At 36.2% G+C, this 20779-nt stretch overlaps 2 protein-coding genes across 2 annotated transcripts in view; both read right to left on the bottom strand.

Annotated features, from left to right (window-relative positions):
* Positions 1-20779, bottom strand: part of LOC135471782 (general transcription factor 3C polypeptide 1-like) — a 132328-nt gene that overhangs the window by 32987 nt on the left and 78562 nt on the right. The gene's annotated exons all lie outside the window — the stretch shown is intronic.
* LOC135471783 (FMRFamide receptor-like) lies at positions 12625-15952 on the bottom strand. Its single transcript, XM_064751120.1, has one exon. It carries the CDS (start codon positions 15791-15793, stop codon positions 14375-14377), a length of 1419 nt encoding a protein of 472 aa, XP_064607190.1. The 5' UTR covers positions 15794-15952; the 3' UTR covers positions 12625-14374.

The raw sequence follows: 20779 nt of genomic DNA, 5'->3' as shown, positions 1-20779 counted from the left end.
AGCCCACCATTTCCTGAAATTTAAGGCATAGCGGACAGACAAACTGGCACACTATTTTTCTCTTGAAATCTGTTCTTGACAAAGCTTGACACAAAGATCACTGGTACTGGCATTTAAGGGAAATATGGTCAACAAAATGAGCCATATTCCACAAGACTGCAAAAGGTCATTCATGTTTCTGTGTGACTGGTGGGATTTTTTTGAAGAGTACGACAGGCTGAGATCAATACACGTGGGAGAATGAGAGGGTTTCTCACCCACCCAGTTTACTTATCAGATGCCATGCCCGTGGGCTTCCAGATATAATACCCAAAGCAAACATCTGCCAAGTAATACACTGGAACAGAACAAATAGAGTTCCTGATCCCTGTGGAATTAAAGCTGACTTAATAGATTTCTGAGTATATTATGCCAATACATCTACATGTTAGACACACACGTTAAGGTGTCGGTAAAGTTAGATATCTTGATCTTCACTGCCAAGTTTTGCTAGCTCTAATCTCAATTAGCAGCAGCAGAGCAAGGTGGACACTGCTTGTCTTACCCATAAACATGCTTTGTGATGGACTAAGAGTGTTTTGTAGGTGGTAAAATTTTCCTCCAGAACACTTGAGTACATTCCAAGGAACTGTACGTACCAGTGACACTACTTAATGGGCTTGTCACAGCCTATTGATAACAGTTACTTCAACTGCATCTTTCTTGTCACCAAAGAGCAGATTTGTTGTCACAGCTAGAACGTAGGTGTGAATGGCCACCTTGCTAGAGCCCACTTACAAGAAACTGAGCAGATGTAACAATCTGAGGAATACATCAAAACAGACTGATCATCCAACTTTCTAAACTCCCATCTATTAAGACAAGTGAAAGTACTGGTTTCTAATTAAGGTAAAGAAATGACTGTTAGCTTGTGGATTTCTTTTAGAAGTCACTTGAGCCAATGAGCTTTGCACTTGTCCATACATACTCTCTCACACTAGTTCACAAGAGAATAAGTGACATTTTGATTTGATAAAATAAGAGGAAAGTAGGATGACAGGAGAGGGCACTCTTCAGTTAGGAAATGTAGAACTCAGGGACTGCATCCAGCCTTCGTTTTGTTTTCGGTTCAGTCATGGCACTTCGGGTGTCTTCAGTTGTCTTCACGGCATGTTCTGCAGGAGTGACCACACAGAACTGATATTCATATAAACTGTGCACCGGCCGATGTTGTGGCAAGTCAGACAAATCGTTCCAGAGGTAGTAGACCTCTGAACGCATGTTCATTTTTGTAAATCACTGTATTAATATTAGGAATCGTCAAGACAAAATCATGATCTTACATCTAGCATTCTGTGATTGATGTGTTTGATTCAAACTTACACCCACTACAGGTGAAGTAATAAGATTGTAAAAACTTAATATAACTCGTCTGCACTCAACAGACTTCCTTCCAGAACCATGTTTTTAGCTGGCTATCATCATGCGGTTGCTCGTTTCGACCACTACTCTTGTTTCATAATAATTTCCATGTATACAAATAGTAAGGGTAGCAAATAATCTGTTTGGCCTGTCACTGGCTATAATCCACAGTGATGAAGCCATTGTATTTAATATTTTCCTTTTGTCAGCTGCTGTTGCGGGCATCAGTGGGAGACCTGAAAAGGATGTTGGATGCTACCTTACAGATGAAGCAATTCCATTCAATGCTTAGTTTTTGGTCAGCTATTCTGTTCATATAAGTAAAAACTAGCATGGTTTTGACACGGTGTCCACTCCCCCATCCCCCAAAGATCTAAATCTTTACATAGCTACAGTCTAGCGGGCCTTGTCTTTCTCATGACAAATAAAAAACCGAGAAAATCTATTGGACTATATATATATGTGTAATATTTTGTATCAGCCTTGAAATTTTAATGTAGCATCCTTGCCTTCAGATATAGCTGTGTGTTGTGTGAGTTCAGAGACCAGGAAATAAATATAGGGAATGTAATTTACCAAATTTAACATACATGTGTGTTTAATGATTTACATGCACTGAATCTATGAATAAAAGAGGAAATTGTACATTCGTGTGGCTAAACTTTTAAAGTACCAGCATGATACTTGTAGGCCTCCTGGATGATGTTATTCCTGAAAGCATGGATGAAGCCAGTAACAGCAGCAGATATTGAGATATATAAACTTTATTTAGCATACAGCTGAATACCCATACAACCTATTGTATACTGATTGACATCTCTTGAGTAAATTTAAACCAACATGATAATGGCATAAGATTAGTCATGTTAGCAGCTATACATCTCCTGTAAATATGGCGTCCTTGTCAATTGTGTCTTTTTCTTATTCCATACTGTGTTATTTTAAATATTCCCACACCACACATGCAGTTGAATAAGTGAAAGTAACAACTGAATCAATTGACCTTGGGATGTGTGTAATCTCCTGAAGATGAAGGAAATCCATAGGGAGAAAACCAGCTGGAGGTAAGCCCAGGATGGGATAAGCCACCAAATAAGCTACATGCGCTCTGTTGACATTACCACCAAACTCATGTAGGCCTATACATTTTTTCTCCTCTAAAGCAGAAACTATAGCAATGTAAGCCTATAAATATCTTCCAAACCGTAGCAATTTATTAAAAATGTAATGTAAAAAATGAGGTAGAAGATAGTGAACTTGAAGAAAAGTTTAGAGATCACATGTAATGAGTAAATGAAAAGAAGATACCTTTATTTTGTCCTGGCTGGCGCCTATATAACTTTTTTAGCAAGAGGCATGAGTGAATTTTTTTTCTTTTCTGTGTTTTCTGCGTTGTGAAAAAACAAAATATTCACAAATTTTGGGAGATAAATCAGATGTATGCAGATAAATCTAAAATAATCCTTAATCGTGACCATTTCAACTTTTGTTTCCATTGTGTATGGCATTTTGAGGAAACGAATATACAACCGCTAATTTGTTGTTTTTGTTGCACGTCACAAGTATACCTTCCATTTCTTGGTAAACTAGGCCCTTCAACAGAATTATGAAAAAATCTGTTCTCAATCTTCTTTTGTTGTACATGTAAGAACATTCCTGAAAAAATGACTGCAAATAAAACATTAAAAACAATTTTTTAAAACACAAAACTTTAAAACATTGATTCCTAGTGTGTGCATGAGCACATGCTGGTTGTATCTTTCAGCTTTCATGCACATTTTTTTGACAGCACTAGAGAGGCAAGATAGTTAAGGAACTGAAATACTAACACAAATACTTTCTTCAATTTAAGATATAACAGTATCTGAAGAAAGACAACACTGGCTAAAGCACAACATAGATATTTAGCCTGAGTCCATTCATATTGTAAATGGACGTCAAGTCTACAATCTACTAATCACAACAATCTCTATCCACGTGTTGCTCTTGCCGACAGACCATAACTATTTTCAGTTTGAGCAAGGCACATGGAGTCCAGCTGTTTTCACAACCGGAGACCGCAATGGACTGCCAAGTTTAAGACACCAGTGATTTACACCTGTCGTGTTACCTTCGTAGGCACAACATTGTGGCTCTCGAACGATGGTTGGATACGGTCCCTTCATATAATGCTTAATATTAAGCTGCATTCATTTCCCCAGGAAAAATCAATTCACAAGTCGAAATTCAAAATAGGCCTCTTTCTCCCCCCCTCCCCCAACCAACACAAACACAAAATATTTCTTACGGTAAAAAAAATCAAAACAAACACTCAAAACATTCCAAGCCATTCTAATCCCCCTCAAACTTAATATTGTGTAATGAACTCATGTTATCTTTACCCAAATGACTAAACATGACACTAATCAAAACCCACTGGCCCTACATCTCTTCAAAATAGGGTCCTTGAACGACAAACACTAGATACCAGTTCATTGTATCGTTTCCAACATACAGTTTTGCAGGCACTCCACTTACAAGATTTAAAGAACCCAATATGAATATACTGTATAAATGTATGAAGTTTCATTTATTTTATTGATTTACTTGGTTGTTGTTTTAATAGTGGAGGAAAGCAGAGTGTTCAAGATAAACCACTAATCTTTGACAAGTTTAACTAACGACCTGTCCAACTTGTGACGTACAGATATTTACACCATATTGGTGAAAGGCAACCAACATCAGACTGCACAAATGGCCACAGAAGCATCATCAAATGTCCACAGAAGCATCATCAAATGGCCACAGAAGCATCATCAAATGGCTACAGAAGCATCATCAACTACTTATAGCCACTAAAAATTTACAAATTCCCAGTTCTAGTTAAAATTTGACCTGCAAACTCAAATGCCCCAGTGAATGAAATGCAACCTCCCATAATTAGTTTAGTCACTGACCTGAGCAACTGGTCAGTTGTGCTATAAACCACAATGTAATACCATCTAGAGGGCCTACAAGTGATTCATGCATGAAGTTTCACTGATTCCAGAGATATAGCACTAGCAATCCAAATATGAATGTGAAAAATTACAGGGCCTTAAGCTATCAGAATAAAAGCTATGTCCACAGCCAAACAAAGCAACAACCACAATTTTGTCAAAAACATATGAAATCACACCAAAGTAGATATTTGTCTGTATGAACTTGATCTACCAAGTTTTAAAAGTGTTCAGTAATGGATTAATGGAAATTATATACAGTTACCATACATTTTTAGTGCTATGAAACATATGGTATAAATATTCTGTGTGGCAAAAATCTCTAAGTAGTAAAATGTGGCAGAACTATCGTTTTATTTGAAATATTAAATTGTAAGTATACTGTAAAACAAATAGTTCAGTATGGAAACAATGATAATTGTGTGTCAGCTTTTGGTTTAGTTGAGTCTGAATGCCACAAGCAATGGGAAAATTTCATCTACATTCACATCTTAATTTTCCTACCCTGCATCTTCTCTATGATGTCTCCCTTACATCATAATTTCTACCAATCTATATCAGCAAGAATTTGGCATACAGAAACAAGTCAAACACAGATACACTCAAGAGCAGAAACAAAAACATAAACTCATATAACCCACAAAGGAAACAATATAGCCTTAAGTGATGCAGTACTGCACAAGAAGAACTTGGCAGAGTTCGGAAATTGTCGACTTAAATCAGAATTTCCTATCAATCAGGGATGAAACCAATTAAGAAAATGGACAAAATAAAGCATTATGGAACTTTCATATCTGACATGATGGATTGTAAACAGTTGCTAGGGGCAATCCATTATTAAAGTCATTGCCAATAGCTCAGGATTACAAATGAGAAGAATTTTAAACGTCAAAATGAAACATATCAATTCTGCCTATAACAGGATTGAACAGATGCTCACCCTGTGGGGTCTAGGACTGGTGTCATACATAGCCCTTCAATAAATAACACAACAACTATCTCAACACAAAATTCTGTGTTAGCACAGAATTAACATAATCTATATTTCAAAGGAACAAAGGCAAAAATTACATTCCTGACAGCATACCTTGATATGTCCATTTCTTTCTTTGATCACAAGAAGGCACTCAAGGACGATTTACAAATGAATGAACAAAATTTCTTTACTTAAATGTATGTCGTCTTTCCTTAAAAACACCATCATAAATTACTGTGTCACTCTGCGGTAATCAAGACTTAATTATCACTTACATTTAAGAAAACTTAAATAGCTTAAACAGAATAAAAGGTATATATTGAAGGAAAAACTGTAAACCTAATGGTCTTGTTCAGAGAATGAAGATGGAATTAGTCTGCAAAATTCTTCCCTCAAAATGTCCAAAATATCTCCCATTTTCTCTGACTTCACCACATATGTGTATCACCAAACGCTAGTGCAGAAACAGTCTATAGTCACCATTCAGGTACAAGCACCTGGATCTGAAATGCTAATAAGCTGGAATGTTGCTCCACAATTATGATCATCGACATGCAGGGGTGGGTTTCACAAATCACACATAGCATTTCAAGCTTATACGCCATAGGAACTCTATTGCTATGATGTAATTATGTTTCGTGAAACTTGACAACTGAATGAGTGATTGCACAGACAACTCTAAATGAGCATTGCATGATAAATAAAATTTCAGTCTTCAGGGACTGTCCAACTCTGCTGTAAGATTTGATTTATTTATCTGATTGGTGTATTATGCAGTACTAAAGAGCCATTACATCATAAGATAAAAGCTATATCTTGTTTCTTCATGTAAATATTTGTATCTTTTGTGCGACAGAAATCATCTCTCTAAACATCATAGTTTTGTAACTATATATAATGTACATGTAGAATAGCCTATATTTGCTTCACACTAGAAGAACACGGGCAAAACTCTAATGGAATGCACACTACCTGACAATCTTAGCACAGGCATGTCTGCAGACACTCTTTATAATAAAGAGCATTCATTTTTGGGCAAAGGCAAATTTAGTTCTCTTTACAAGTAATGCCTCACTGCAATGCTTTTTTTTGGGGGGGGGGGGGGGGGGGGGAGTGTATGGGCTGAAAATTGATTCCTCGGTTCGCTAAACACCAGTCAATCTGTTTCTGGTTTCAGCTGGAGGGAGCATCCGGGGTGTACTTGCTATCAGTGAGCCATTTACAGCTTAGATTTTTGGTGTTTACTTATCACCCAAGTTTCTGCTTATTTTCATCTCACTGGTGCTGTAATTATTCCACACATTTAGGTGTTCAAATGGTCCTTATTTTGACAAATGCAAAAGGCATTCTTCTATTTGGACTGGTGTATTTACGGCCTATTTCGAAGCCAGACAAAGTGGCTAAGGTATTTTCACAGTTTATATCTAATCAAACCACTCTTCAGACAAATACTAATGGATGACAGAATCCCATTTCACAATGCATCAGGTCTGATCCATTTCGATATTTTCATTCAGAACACCAAGAACAACATGAACGAACTTAACTGAAGGAAAATTATATTGCACTCATGCCAAGTCTACAAAACACTCCAAGAAATACAAGTTCTGATGACTTTCTAATACCTGAAGTTTAAAGGTATCGTATCGTGGCATATGCTTACATGTGCATCTAGTTGGACACCATCACTGATGGTGGTTTGCAAATAATTTGGACATAACACTTATGTAAAAAATATTATGTAAAAGTCATAACCAGACCTAATTTCACTAAAGAGGAAATCAGGTAAGCATAAATGTTTAAAATTAAAATGTAATACATACATACTGTTTTCATACTTTTTTTCTGAAAACATTACGCATATGTGGTGCAAATGACAAACAAAGTTATTTTAATGTATAGATGTCAGAGGAAGGACTGATCATCCATTGTGAAAAAAGCATTCCTCATCCAAACAGTCCAGAGAAACAAGGTTTTCTATTAATGTAGACCACACTGCAGGAGATGTCAAGCAGTACTTTAAAAATCGCTTAATTCCTACCTATAGCATGGGTGAGAAAAGAAATAATCCTAAAGGGCTCATAGATTGGCCACACTAAGGACTGATTCTTCAATGCCATGGGTGAAAGGCTTAACCAAATGCCAGCACTATGGTATTCTAGATATGCATCTTGATTTCTGCGTAGGCCCAGAATATAGTTGATTAATCCAAGAATAGCATGTTTGAATGGCAGCAACATTAGTATATAATAACGATTTGTGACACAAGCTCACACAACAAGGCAATCAAGTACAATATTTTCTAATATCCAATGGGATAAACTTTTATGTAAGGTCAATATCAAAATCACTGACCCCAGCCTGTACTGCACAGACACTTTAGCCTACACACGATTTGATTGGTCGGACATGTTTATGCCAGCATATGCACACTTTAGAAACTCAATCTGACTTAATGACGCAAAGATCTATTTTCAACTCCTATTCACTATTATTGTCTGACATAATGGTGCCATTGGTAGCTGAATGGGTCAAGCCCATGCCACTGAAGGTGCTTGTAAGTAAAAATCTTACTTTATGTGTCACATATCTCCCCAAGAATGCCTCAAAATAGCAATATTTTTCTTAAGGAATATTGACAGGATAACTTAAGTTTATGCCACTTGAAAGTTGTCAATGGTCAATGACTAAGTTTGTGAACTCAACTGTGTCACGGACCATGGAATAAATTCATCATCAAATAAAACACTTTTAATAAGAGTTTTGATCGACATATACATGGATCACTTCATCCCATTCCATTTTAATAGCACAACAGTGATTCTGAACAAAATGAATACAGACAAGAAGAAATGTGACATGGAACAGAATGAAAAGAGATCTGACAATGAACAACCTTGAAAAAATAACACAGCAAATTTATTTCATACTTTTTTCCTTTAATATTTGGTAATTATATACACCAATAAGCATAGTGTTAACAGCAACTGCATGTCAACAATAGTTTAACAAATTTCGAAGTATCACACGGTTCATACTATGAAGTATATTACATTTTCCATGAGATTAACTCATTTATTAAATAGTTTAATACATCAGAATTAATCACTGCAAATCTATGCATCTGAAAACATATACTTTGTTACATACAATGTCTACAATATTCTGCGTACATACAATGAATGTTTACCAATATAGCACCGGAACAAGGCGCACAGTGCAGTAAAATATTCATAGTGTGTCACATGTAATCATCAATGAGTTTAACACTTACATGTAATACATGCGGTAATAATGGCAATAGCACTTTTGCTTTAATATAACAGTCTTCACTTTATGCTTGTATTTACAACTTTTACAACTTATGTTTTTTCCATGCTCAAGACTACATGCAAATTGCATGACAATACAACAATGTGAAATTGAGACAATCAGTAAAACAGGTATAGACTATACACTTTTGTTTTCAATGAAAATCATTTTTAATCATCTTGGATCACATAAATGGCTATTCCTGGTAGCAGGTGAAGCATTGGCTTTATTTCAGTAACTGAGAAGTTCAATGTAAACTGATGTACACGACCATTTGCAGGTAAACTCAAGTACCATCTTTAACCAGTCTAAAAGATGTACCTCTAATTCTGAAATACATTTACTTTAATTTTTTCTGTTAACATATTTTTCACATCTTCCATTATAGGATATCCAGTTGAAAGCTTACTGAATAGCTGCAAGTTTCTAGTTCCAAAAATAATAGTACCGCAAATACATATCCGAGATATGACTTCAGATTTAAAAATAATATCAATTAACTTTAAAAATGTTTATGAAAAAGGTACTGTATCAGGTATGCAATGTCTAATGTTTAATTAGACATATTGTCTAATGTTATTTGCATATGATTTCAAATACAACACTTTTAATATTTATGCTAGGTTTTTAAGTAAAAAAAAGTAAAAAACATTACATAATTAAGCAGTGTTAACTTTTGTGTCATGAAATTGACCCATCATTTTTTAAATTTATCACTGAAAATGAAAATGCTGATTTCTCAAACCGTGTATGATATATTATTTCAAAGAAGCAAGAAAACATGGCTTGTGACAAACACAACAAATGATTTTCTGAATGTGCTAACAGGAAAAAAAACTGCATTAATTACATTTGCATAAGAGTTCGTTCTATTAAATAAAGCTTAAACAGCAGCTCTTATTCTTTTGTCAACTGTTCTGTTTAAGTTTTTCCAAAACTTGTCACCAGAACAACTTTCATGCTTCATTACAACACAGGATTCAATATAACACTGTAACAAATGTATAACCCAAATGTTTCACCAAGCTGTTCTTGCACACATCTGTACATATTTCAGAAGTTTCAGCCAGAAAAAGTTAAAAGTTTGTAAATTCTTTGCCTTCAGAAGATTGATTATAGTGTAATTACTCCATGAAAGCTATAATTTGGCTTTATTATCCAGCATCACAATGTCTCTGGTCCTATACTATACATGTCTATCAGAACCTAACAATCTATATTAGTTACACAAAAACTCAGTGACTGGATATGTGAATATAATGCTTCAGTAATCCTCATGATATGAACATTCTTATGCCATATAATTCTGTATGCAGTCACTAAGTAAGCATGTAATGAATATATTCTGTAAAAGATCTGTTAAATCAGCTCAAAAACCGATATATACTTGAATCATTTCAGCGACCTGACCTCTGTTTCATAATCGAACATTGGGAGATAACCTTGTCAGCAGACACTTATGACATTAACTACAGGTTACAGGAATATACACGTCCCCTACGTGACTGGTGCTATCCAGTGAAAAGTGGGGAATTTTGTGTGTTGCAGGATGTGATGAGGGAGAGGTGAATAATAATCAACAGGGCGAGTTAGTGTGTTTGACACTCAAAACTACATAACAGATTACTTGAGGCAGTCTAGTATAATGACTACACTAAAGCTAATGCCAGGTATATGGCATTAATTCCATAAATGAGGCAATACAAGTATTGAGTCTGGGCATAGACATTTCAGCCACAATAGATGTAGATGGACGTGATCACTTTTTGACTCACAAAAGCATGAAACACTGGAATGAAATAGTTTACCTATTCTGCACCATTAGGACTATGGTTTATAACACCTACATGTATCATCACTTTAGAAAAGCTTATGGGGCCGCCATACTTAACATCACATTAAAACTGAAAGAGGTTGTTTGTACTTGTAAGCCTCACACACATTATCATAACCCATTTCTGAATCTTTCTGTTAAGACCACACCATCACAAACCTCTTGCTATCTACACACATAATACTTCCTATTAAATGTTAATATGAAATGTACTCCTTTATAATATCTCCTAAAAAAAAAACCAAACCTGAAAGCCATCAATACATGTACCTCAGTAACAAAAAGTTACACTAGATACTCTAACAGCATTGTTTTACTAAGTATGCAATTTCAGACGCAAGACATTATATATATAAAAACCTCTAAAAATTGCAGCATTCATCAATAAATAGACCAATTAAAACTATGCATGCTTTCATTTATTTTTTTTTTTTACATTTTTGTGAAAAGAGTTAAAGCAAAGGTGTATACACATTTTAATTCTAAGGTGGGCTTTACAGACCATACTATCAGAGTTTAGCAACTCTGACGCCATAAGAAATTTTTCCAACTCTATTCACAACTCTGCACGTATGAATAACTCTTTTTACCCCCGAGTAGAAGATTATTGAAATAATGTTCCCAAAAATTCCTTCCTTTTGGTAAACATCAGGACTAAAAGGTGACGTGACCTCCAAGATAGAGAGTTCCTAGATACCGTTAGTATGGCATATAAAGCCCACCATAGTATTCAAACATTTGAATGCCTTTCAACACTCTTTAAACAATCTGAAAAAATACATGAAAGTATTTTTATGCATAGTTTTCAGTTGTCTTCACTTTAAATCCCTTTTGCTGTATTTTTACATACATGTAATTCCAACAGAGGTTGCACTTTCAAGGCTTCAATATTTCTGTACGTTAACCAATCAGCTGTTACACAAAGGAGAAAAAACGAAACCCTATGCAAATTTTGCACAGTTGCTTGGAAAATTTGGGTTCACAATGGCAAAGCTGGATATAAAAGCAGAGAGATCGAGCAAAGCCAATGACATCACTACTCAGCCGCTAATCCTACAAGACCTAAATTGCATGCAACAGGTCTATTTAAGTCTGAGGTGCATACACGTTATAGCTTTAATTACCGTCATTCTTCACACATATTTTATCTTTTGTCTGCAAGAGGAATATAGAGTTCCTGTTTTCTACAACCACTGACATAATATTACTCTGAGAAAGATGATCAACAACAGGTCCTTATTATTTAGGATCAAATCTTGTTTCAATGTACTCACAATGTCTCAAAATAGGCACCATGTACAAGGCCAAAGAATTGCATTACTTCATTACAATGTACTACAAACATTAATTAACCACTTAAAATGTTTGACATTTACGTTTGACAAACAGAATCATCATATTGTTAAAGGTCAATAAAACTGTAAATTAAGTGATTATCTAAAGGACAGGTCAATTTGATCACAATGCTAACCTCAAATATGTACGTGCACCACTCTGCTAGCAGTATAAACAGCCTTAATGTTTATAACTCATAAAAGGCAATTCCATCTGGCTTTTGATGTTATGTTTCATCATCAATGTTAATTTTCATATCTAGAAATTAAAATTTCCATGTTCTGCAGCATTATCTAGGAATTCAAATATGTATGAACACAGTTATTTTTGAAAAATTATTTCATTATTTCCAACATTAGAACGCAGCTATTTCTGTTTTTTCAAAATCTTAAACTAAGTACAGGTATTTTCAGTGTAAGTATTTTAATTTACCACATTCCAATTTTTTTTTGTAATCAAATAAAGAAGAATTAAAACTAAAAAAAGGAACAGCTCATATTCTGATATCAAGTATGACAAATCAATTCCATTTTCCCCCATACACTCATGCTACCCTAAATGCATGAATGTAGAGAGTCATTCATAGTAAGATCAATTTACCTTGATTGCTGTTTATAAAAACAGATTCCTAAAAGATACAATGTAATCACAAAACATACTCGCAATTCAATAAACTTTTTCAACTGTTATTAGCATATCCTTGTTAGATGTGTATATTAGGGACTGTATCCAGCAAACAAGGGCTAGTTGTGGCCGGAATTGTGCCCACGAAGGGTGTAAAGCTGTTACATAGTGCAGCCCAGCATGATCTGCTGCCGTGAAAATCGGCTAGACTCCATGCAGTTCATTCAAACTGAAAATAGTTCCGGTCTGTCAGCAGAAGCAACACGTGGATAGGAATTGTTACTGCGAGATGATTGCAGACTAGGCATCCGCTTATAATATGGATTAACTGAGGCTAAGTACCTAGGTTGTGCTTTAGCCAGAGTGGCTTTTCCTGAGATACTTTAATTAAATAATCAGAGAAAAAATTTGCGTTAGTATTTCAGTTCCTTAACTATCTTGCCTCTCTCATGTTATCAAAGAAGTGTGCAAGTAAGCTGAAAGACACCACCAGCACGTGCTCACGTACACACTCAAAACCAATGTTTTAAAGTTTCATGAGGGGCCTCCGTGGCTCAGTTGGTTAGTGCGCTAGCACAGCGTAATGACCCAGGAGTCTCTCACCAATGCGGCCGCTGTGAGTTAAAGTCCAGCTCATGCTGGCTTCCTCTCCGACCGTAAGTGAGAAGGTCTGCCAACAACCTGCGGATGGTCGTGGGTTTCTCCCGGGCTTTGCCCGGTTTCCTCCCACCATAATGCTGGCCGCCGCCGTATAAGTGAAATATTCTTGAGTACGGTGTAAAACACCAATCAAATAAATAAATAAATAAATTAAAGTTTTGTGTTAAAAAAATTCACCTCTGTATATTAGTTTTCTCAAAATGCCATACACAATGGAAACAAGTTAAAATGGTCACAATTAAGGATCATTTGAGATTTATCTGCATAAAGTGTTCCATAAATTTGTGAATATTTTATTTTTCGCAATACAGCAAACGCAAAACAAGAAAAAAAATTCACTCATGCATCTTGATAAAAAGGTTATATAGGCCCAGCAAGGACAAAATAAAGGTCTTTTGTATCATTGACTCCTTACTTGTGATTTCTAAATTTTTCTTCGAGTTCACAGTTTTCTGCCTTATTTTTTTGCAGATTACACTTTTAATAACTTACTAGTTTTAAAGATATGTATAGGCTTACATTATAGAAAGTTGGGTATCAAGACCACATAGGGGACTATCTACTTTTTACACTTCTTTATAACATAATATATTTTATATGTTTTGGAGGGGGAAAAAATGCATACAGGGGCGAGGGTGTCAAAACCTTGCTAGTTTTGACCCCAGAAATAGCATTAGCATTAAATGAAATGGCTTCATTTGTCAGGTGGCTTTCGACTATGGAAGGAAGTTTTTGAATGCAGACAAGTCATAAATTTTACAATCCTCCATATTTATTACTACACCTACATTGGGTGTAAGTTTGAATCAAATACATCAATCGCACGATTTTGTCTTGACCATTTCAAATATTAATACAGTAATTTACAAAAATGAACACGCGTTCAGAGGTCTACTACCTCTGGAACGATTTGTCCGACTTGCCATAACATCGGCCGGTGCACAGTTTATATTAATGTGTCAGTTCTGTGTGGTCACTCCTGCCGAACATGCCGTGAAGACAACTGAAGTCAACTAAAAATCCATCGTGTCACGACTGGTGTAGGGTGATAGCGTGTTGACCACAACTGAACTGAAAATGGCTCGATACGGTTTCTTATGTGTCAGACCAATGGATTACTTTGCCAACTTTTTGTTCTGTTTTTTTTTTTTTTCTGATTTAGTCACTCGAAGCTACAGAACTGAAAACTGATGAAAGTAATAAATATGAATACTAAAACATTAAGCTTTACACTAATACGTCATAGTAAAGTGTTCATAGTTGTGTTGCATTTTTCTGAAATTTAACACACAACAGTGCACAGTAGTTTGGGTCTTGAAAGTTACTGCCATCACTGTCTGAACGATGTGCACCATGCATTGTAAGAGCTTGCATCTGTCCATTCTCCAGCCATCTACAGTTACCATTGCACTCGGATATAGTCATGGGGTTACCATCATTTCCAGCCAGACAGCCATTGTTATGACTGGTTATCAGCGGCATATCTACACTGGTCCTTGCGTGGCTGCAGTTTACATTAGGCTTACAGCGATTCAGCTGTTTCAGCTCTAAACGTTTTTGGCTGTTTTTGGAACCACGTAGATCTTTCTGGTACTCGAAAGACAGACTCAGTCGTCTAACAATTGGGTTGTTCTTTGACATAAAACACCAGCAAAACAGCTGTCCAAACTCTTTACGGAACTTATTTCCAAAGAAATAATATGGCACAATATTGATAGCAGAATTGAGCAGGACTAAAAGATTGCCCACCTCATTCAGTATATAGTACTCTTTGGTACTTGGGGCTGTAGCATCAAAGGCCCAAATCATCCTTCCAATGAGTGCCGGAACTTGGCACACAAAAAATACAAGGACAACACCAATTAACATCACAGTTGTATCGTTTCTTCTCCTTTCCACAGCATTAATCTCACGACCTTTCTTTCTTGACAAATGCACAGCTCTGATTAAGAATGTGTTCAAAACAGCCAATGACAGAAATGGTATTCCACACACACAGGTTAGGTACATCCAGGAGTGTACAATTTCCTTAAATAAGCTCTCTTTGCCAATTTCAGTGAAGTCCAAATTGTAGTATACAGTAGTTTGATTAAGTGCCATGAATTCATCCACTTTTGTACGGTATTCCAGAAAACGTGGAATGTTAAATATCAGGCCGGCAATATACAGCCCTACAATAACCATTCGGGCCCGAGTGACATTGCACATTCTCTCTGCCTTAAAAGGATGGCAAATCATGATATAACGATCCACAGTGAAAGCCAGGGTCAGCCAAATGGATGTCACTTGGAAGGAAACAGCTGCAGGGTGGATGACAGGGAACATGTAGACATACCATTTACTATTTGGTGCTGTCATGGCTTCCAGTGTGGGCTTATGGGTGTCCTTTGTTAGCAAAAGCATAGTACAGAACAGCACTAAAGTGTCACATGCCGCCAGGGCACACAGGTACGAATAAGTCGAGGTACGCATGGTCTTCCGAGTAAGGACAATCACTGAGAGGATGTTCCCAATGATTCCTAGGCAGCAGAGGGTCATGCCTGCCACGCCCATCATGTAATAAGTTATTGTTTGTTTGTACAGGTTCTCGTTGATCTCGGAATCAATTAGAGCTGTATCATTGAAGGTAAAGTTACTGCCTAATGCTAACTGGTAACTTTCTAGGCTATCCATCTTCCCAGCCAAATTCCGTCAGCAGTAATAGGACATGAAAAGAAAGATAACTTTAACAGAACATGAGGCTTTTCTTACTGGGCTAAGACTCATGGTGAATTCCAAGCACCCTACATTACCAGAAAAGCAATAAGTTCGGCTTATTTTCAGGTGGACAAATAGCACTTTCTTTGTAAATTTTCCAAAATGTTCCTCTCATCTGTGATATACAAGTTCAGGTCTTTGTCAGGTCTTCCAGCACAGACACCATCCTCTTCTCTTTTGAAGTTCAAACCCAAAGCTTTCCTGGTCTTTCTTTGTTCTGAAAACACAAGGAAAACTTATTAATGTTAATGTTAATAAATACCAGTCAGCCATTTGTGGGTTAAAGGCAGCTAGAGAAATGAAAGATGATGGTGGCCACTGACACTTTTACATGGCAACCTGGTCAACAGACATGTGATCTATTGCTATCCAGCAAGACAGATGGCAGAATAACGGTTCAATTGCCATTACCTACACAGCCTTGGCAGCCTGGAATCACTTAGATAAGATTTGCAGCCGGCTTCCTCTCCAATGGTGGCCGTCCGACAAATGCCTTTTTGTGCCATGGTCAACTCAAAAAAGGATTTGTGTCACGTTTGTGACCTTTGGATAGCATTCAGAGGCTCCAATTTGGTCAGTACCCAGAATGAAGGCAATACCAAAGACAAATTCCATTCTCTTCTCAACAAACCAGGCTGTGTTACACCAACAAATATGAAATGTCAATAGAACAATTCAAAAAGAGATGAATCACAACTTAGGTTAATATTAAGTCCAGGAAACTACCTTCAGATGCAAAAATAGACTATGATTTCTTCTGTATTTTGTCCCCACTCAACTCGCATCAATCAATACTAATGGACAGATATAGCTTGTAAAAGCTGGTTGTAATTTGAAGCTGCATGTGTTCCAGCAGCATAAAACCGCCAACGCAATAAAACATGTATTATTAAATACCTTAAATGTATATTCTATAGCCTGATTAATGATTTTAATTATATGACCCCCATCCTGAAACCTACAAAACCATGAAAATATGGCATAGTTAATTAATAACCCCCAAACATGCATGGAGAAGAAGAAAAAACAACACCTTCCATGTCCATTTTCACAGCCTGACAGTAGTAGAATAGTAAGTAAACATTCTACCTTTATATACGATATAAAGTGAAGATGACAAACACAGAAGTCTATGCTCTGATGAGTATTTAATTATCCTAGTACAGTGTACTAACACTGCATAAGTTTGATGCCCTTATGATTTACAAATACAAGCTATGACAGCCATTGCTGAAAACAATCACAGCTGTCATCTCAGCTGAACATATGCTATGGACGAAGTTTAAAGGCAATAATTCACAGTGCTGTTTGAGTTGCATGAATTGTCTGGACAAAGAAAATGACTCGCAAAACAAGACTGCTACTTCCGCCATTTTTTTCCACACACATATGCCTATAATCAATTCAAGCTGTTGATTCCTAATAATTCAGTGTATCGTACCAATTTTCTGTCTGAATGGCATGAGTCACAGCATTCTGAAGTTATCCTCCTGTGGCAGAATGACATGTATTAACATTAAAATATTGCAATTAATTTACTTTTTCACAGCAGGGAGACTATTAGGAGCCTTTAGGAGAAAATAACACAAAATGGCTTCCACATGGCTCGATACAACATCTATAAATGTTGTCTTGATACACAAGCGTATATGCATATGAACAGGCAGAAAGGTAGAATCCATTTTATACTGCCCATGTACAGCTGGAACTTAACACAGTGATAAAATATCTGTTGCTGTTAGGAAATCTATACCCTGATACCTCAATAGCAGTATGAATTAACAGAGGGTTCTGAATGTGATCATACCTCAGCCTAAAAATCATCACAAATGTTATACAATATGTTAATATTACTCTATAAAAACCATATCCTACATTACATGGATGTACTTCCTTTCATACTTACTACAAAAAGTATCAATTTTAGAACAAGTCTACAAATGAACACCAGAGAGGAACAGACATGAAACAGCAGAATCAAAGAGGGTTTATCTCATTTCACACAAACTAGAGTACCAATACTGTTTGCAAGGCTGTATGATCATCAATGAAACAAACTTTCTAATTAATATTAATCAGGCTCATTGTGTTGCAACACAGAATACTCTGAACTCTGTAATGTGCAATATCCAAAGAGGAGACATAATGACTTGTCAGATAACATTACGTATTGACCAATAAAACCCTGTCTACTCTGTTCCTGGTACAGAGATGTGAGCTGAAGTCATATGGGACAAAGGACACAAGGGCGGAAATATTCTTCCCAATGTGACCGTCCCAGACTAATAAGCTTCGTAAATGACAATGGTAATTACCATGCCTTGGCAGCATTACCTGCCAAAATATGGCAGACATGTCCACAGACCCCAATCAAAGAATGCAGTGTTCTCTCATAATTGTCAATAATCCAAATTAAAGGTTCGTTAAGCAAGGCAAATTTCCAGCAGACCGCATGCAGCCAATCTTCTAACTTTGGTGTTCATTTCATGACTGACTGGGTCTGGCATGACCCTGTCTATTCCACCATATGCTCACTATCTACATGCATTGCCAGTTCCTATCATTTAAGCTGCATTGAAGTCTTACATCATAAGGTCAATATCACTCAGCTCATAGAGCATGAACGTCAGTTGTACTGGTACACACGTGGCTAGAGTCAGGGAAAGCAATCCTTCACGTACACTGGAATTCAGGGTTGTAATGTGCCATAAGTCTTTGTTATTGTAATTAATTTTCTAGATGTGCCAAAACATATAACCATGTATACTATGCCTGATCAGGTAGTAAAAAACTCACCTAATTATAAACATCAAAAATATAATCATTAAACAGTAAACTTCCTGTAAAGTTTAGTTACATAATAATGCTTCAAACTGTCACTTTTAAAGTATATATTCCAATCAACTATAACTTATGTAAACAAAACCCTCCACTGGTCTTTTAATTGATGAGAATACAAACTTGCAAAAATTTGCAGAAGCATAAATGCATGTGGCACTCAGACAATATTATCAATGTCCTTACTTTCTATTTAACCATACAAAGTTTTACTGAAAGTAGCTACATGTCCCCAATGCACTAAACATGTCCACTGGCACAAGTGCTACATTTTTAGACTATCAAAAATGGAATGTGTAAAATGTAACAGCAATCCATTATTTTATTTACATCTGTTTGCTGTCTTCTTTGTTGGTTGTGATTCTAATGTCATTTTTAAGCGTTCATGTTAAATTCTTTAAAGGTAATACCATGCTTGTGCTTTATGTATATAGTTGAAAACATCAATATAAAGGTGTTACAAGGTGTGATGCAAGTGCATTTAAAGAATTCACCCCATGATCGGGGGGAGCAAAATCTCAAACAACAACAACGCATTATCAAGATCAGCTAAAAATAGGATTCTATGGGGAAATATAAAAATGCTATCTGCTGGCTAGCCTTTATACAGCGAGTCAAAGGCATCATCAATGCACTCTCTAGAAACAGACTGATGCTTAGAAGGTCACAGAACAAAGTTACATGTCTATATATATATATAAGACTGGAGGGAAGAGAAAACTTCTGTTTTCCACCAGACTACAGAGGTCAGATGTGGTCTCTATTTTACCACAGGGAAATATATATCATAGTACAGTATGATACTAGGTCAAAAATGTTTAGAACTTCTCAGAGAATGCTTAATTTCATGGGTGAATACCAATCAGACTGCTTTCAGTATGGTTTGATTGAGGAGACAGAAGATCAATAAATCTGTTAATTGATTTTTACAACTGATACTAAATCAATGATAAGCAAAAACAGAAACACATTATTAGTCTTGGTAATAAGGGATGGAAATCTTTCTATGGTGTTGGTAGAATCATATCAGACTTCCGAATTCATCAGTAAAATTTTAACGATCCTGAACAGCTGAGCCCCTATGCAAACCACTTTATGTCTAGCAGAGAGTTGAAAAAAAAAATGATCAAAAGCTTCAAAATCAATAAGCCATTAGCTTGTACACAGATTTCAGACTAAGCAAAAGAAAGAAAATACGAAGAATGTCTTCTTCACAAGCTGAACTGTATGATGAAGATGACAGCTACCTAAACACAGGGCTTATTTATTATAAAGCACCACAGGGCAATATACTGCTCTTACTGAGTCAAGGGGATTGTTGCATTGCTACATGAATTTAGCCACAATGATTGCCTTACCACTCTTTACATGGATGCAGTTGAAAATAAAACTATCCATATCAAGTTGTATCAATGCATTTATCTCCCAAAAAACAAAAAGAGCACTTCGCTCTCAAGAAGAGACAGAGATTGGACCAAATTACTCTAACTTCTGGCTGAATGCAAAGGCGATTCCCAAACAGTAATTGCCCTAGGCATCACTAGCCCTATATCTACAGTGTATACAGATATGTACACAAATACTAGCTATGAATTATTACTCAGAAAAATTACATGAAACAACAACATCATCATAATTCTGAATGCAGAAATATTCCAACTGAAATGTCTATTTCTTGGACCAGTGCCAATGTTTTGTAAATCCCATTACATGCCCATGTAGGTTAAAGTTATTAATATTTCTTGCTTAAATCCAAAAAAAGAGAAAGCCTTTGTGTTCATCAAGCCAGTCAGATTCACTATGCCCAGGAGGAAATCTTTCCACTGGACAGCCGTTGCCAGTGTATGTGTGCATGGACAGAACGTGTTTCTTTTCTCCGCTCCAGAACAAAACTATAAAAACAACACAATTACAAATGACACCTTAACAAAAACCAAAGCATAAATCTGTGCCTAAGCACAATTTTAATACCTTCATTTATCCGACAAGAATGTATGTTAATTATTTCTTCTACTCTCAAACAGCAGGTGAGTTTTCGTATGTTTCTTTCATCAAATAAAAAAA

The sequence above is a fragment of the Liolophura sinensis genome, chromosome 7 (genome assembly GCF_032854445.1).
Source record: "Liolophura sinensis isolate JHLJ2023 chromosome 7, CUHK_Ljap_v2, whole genome shotgun sequence".
In the NCBI taxonomy this organism is placed as follows: Eukaryota; Metazoa; Mollusca; class Polyplacophora; order Chitonida; family Chitonidae; genus Liolophura; species Liolophura sinensis.
This window is presented reverse-complemented; position numbering and strand designations above follow the sequence as displayed.

What these genes read in the sequence shown, in the direction of transcription:
- LOC135471783 (XM_064751120.1), bottom strand. Translation starts at nt 15,793, where the DNA reads ATGGATAGCCTAGAAAGTTACCAGTTAGCATTAGGCAGTAACTTTACC.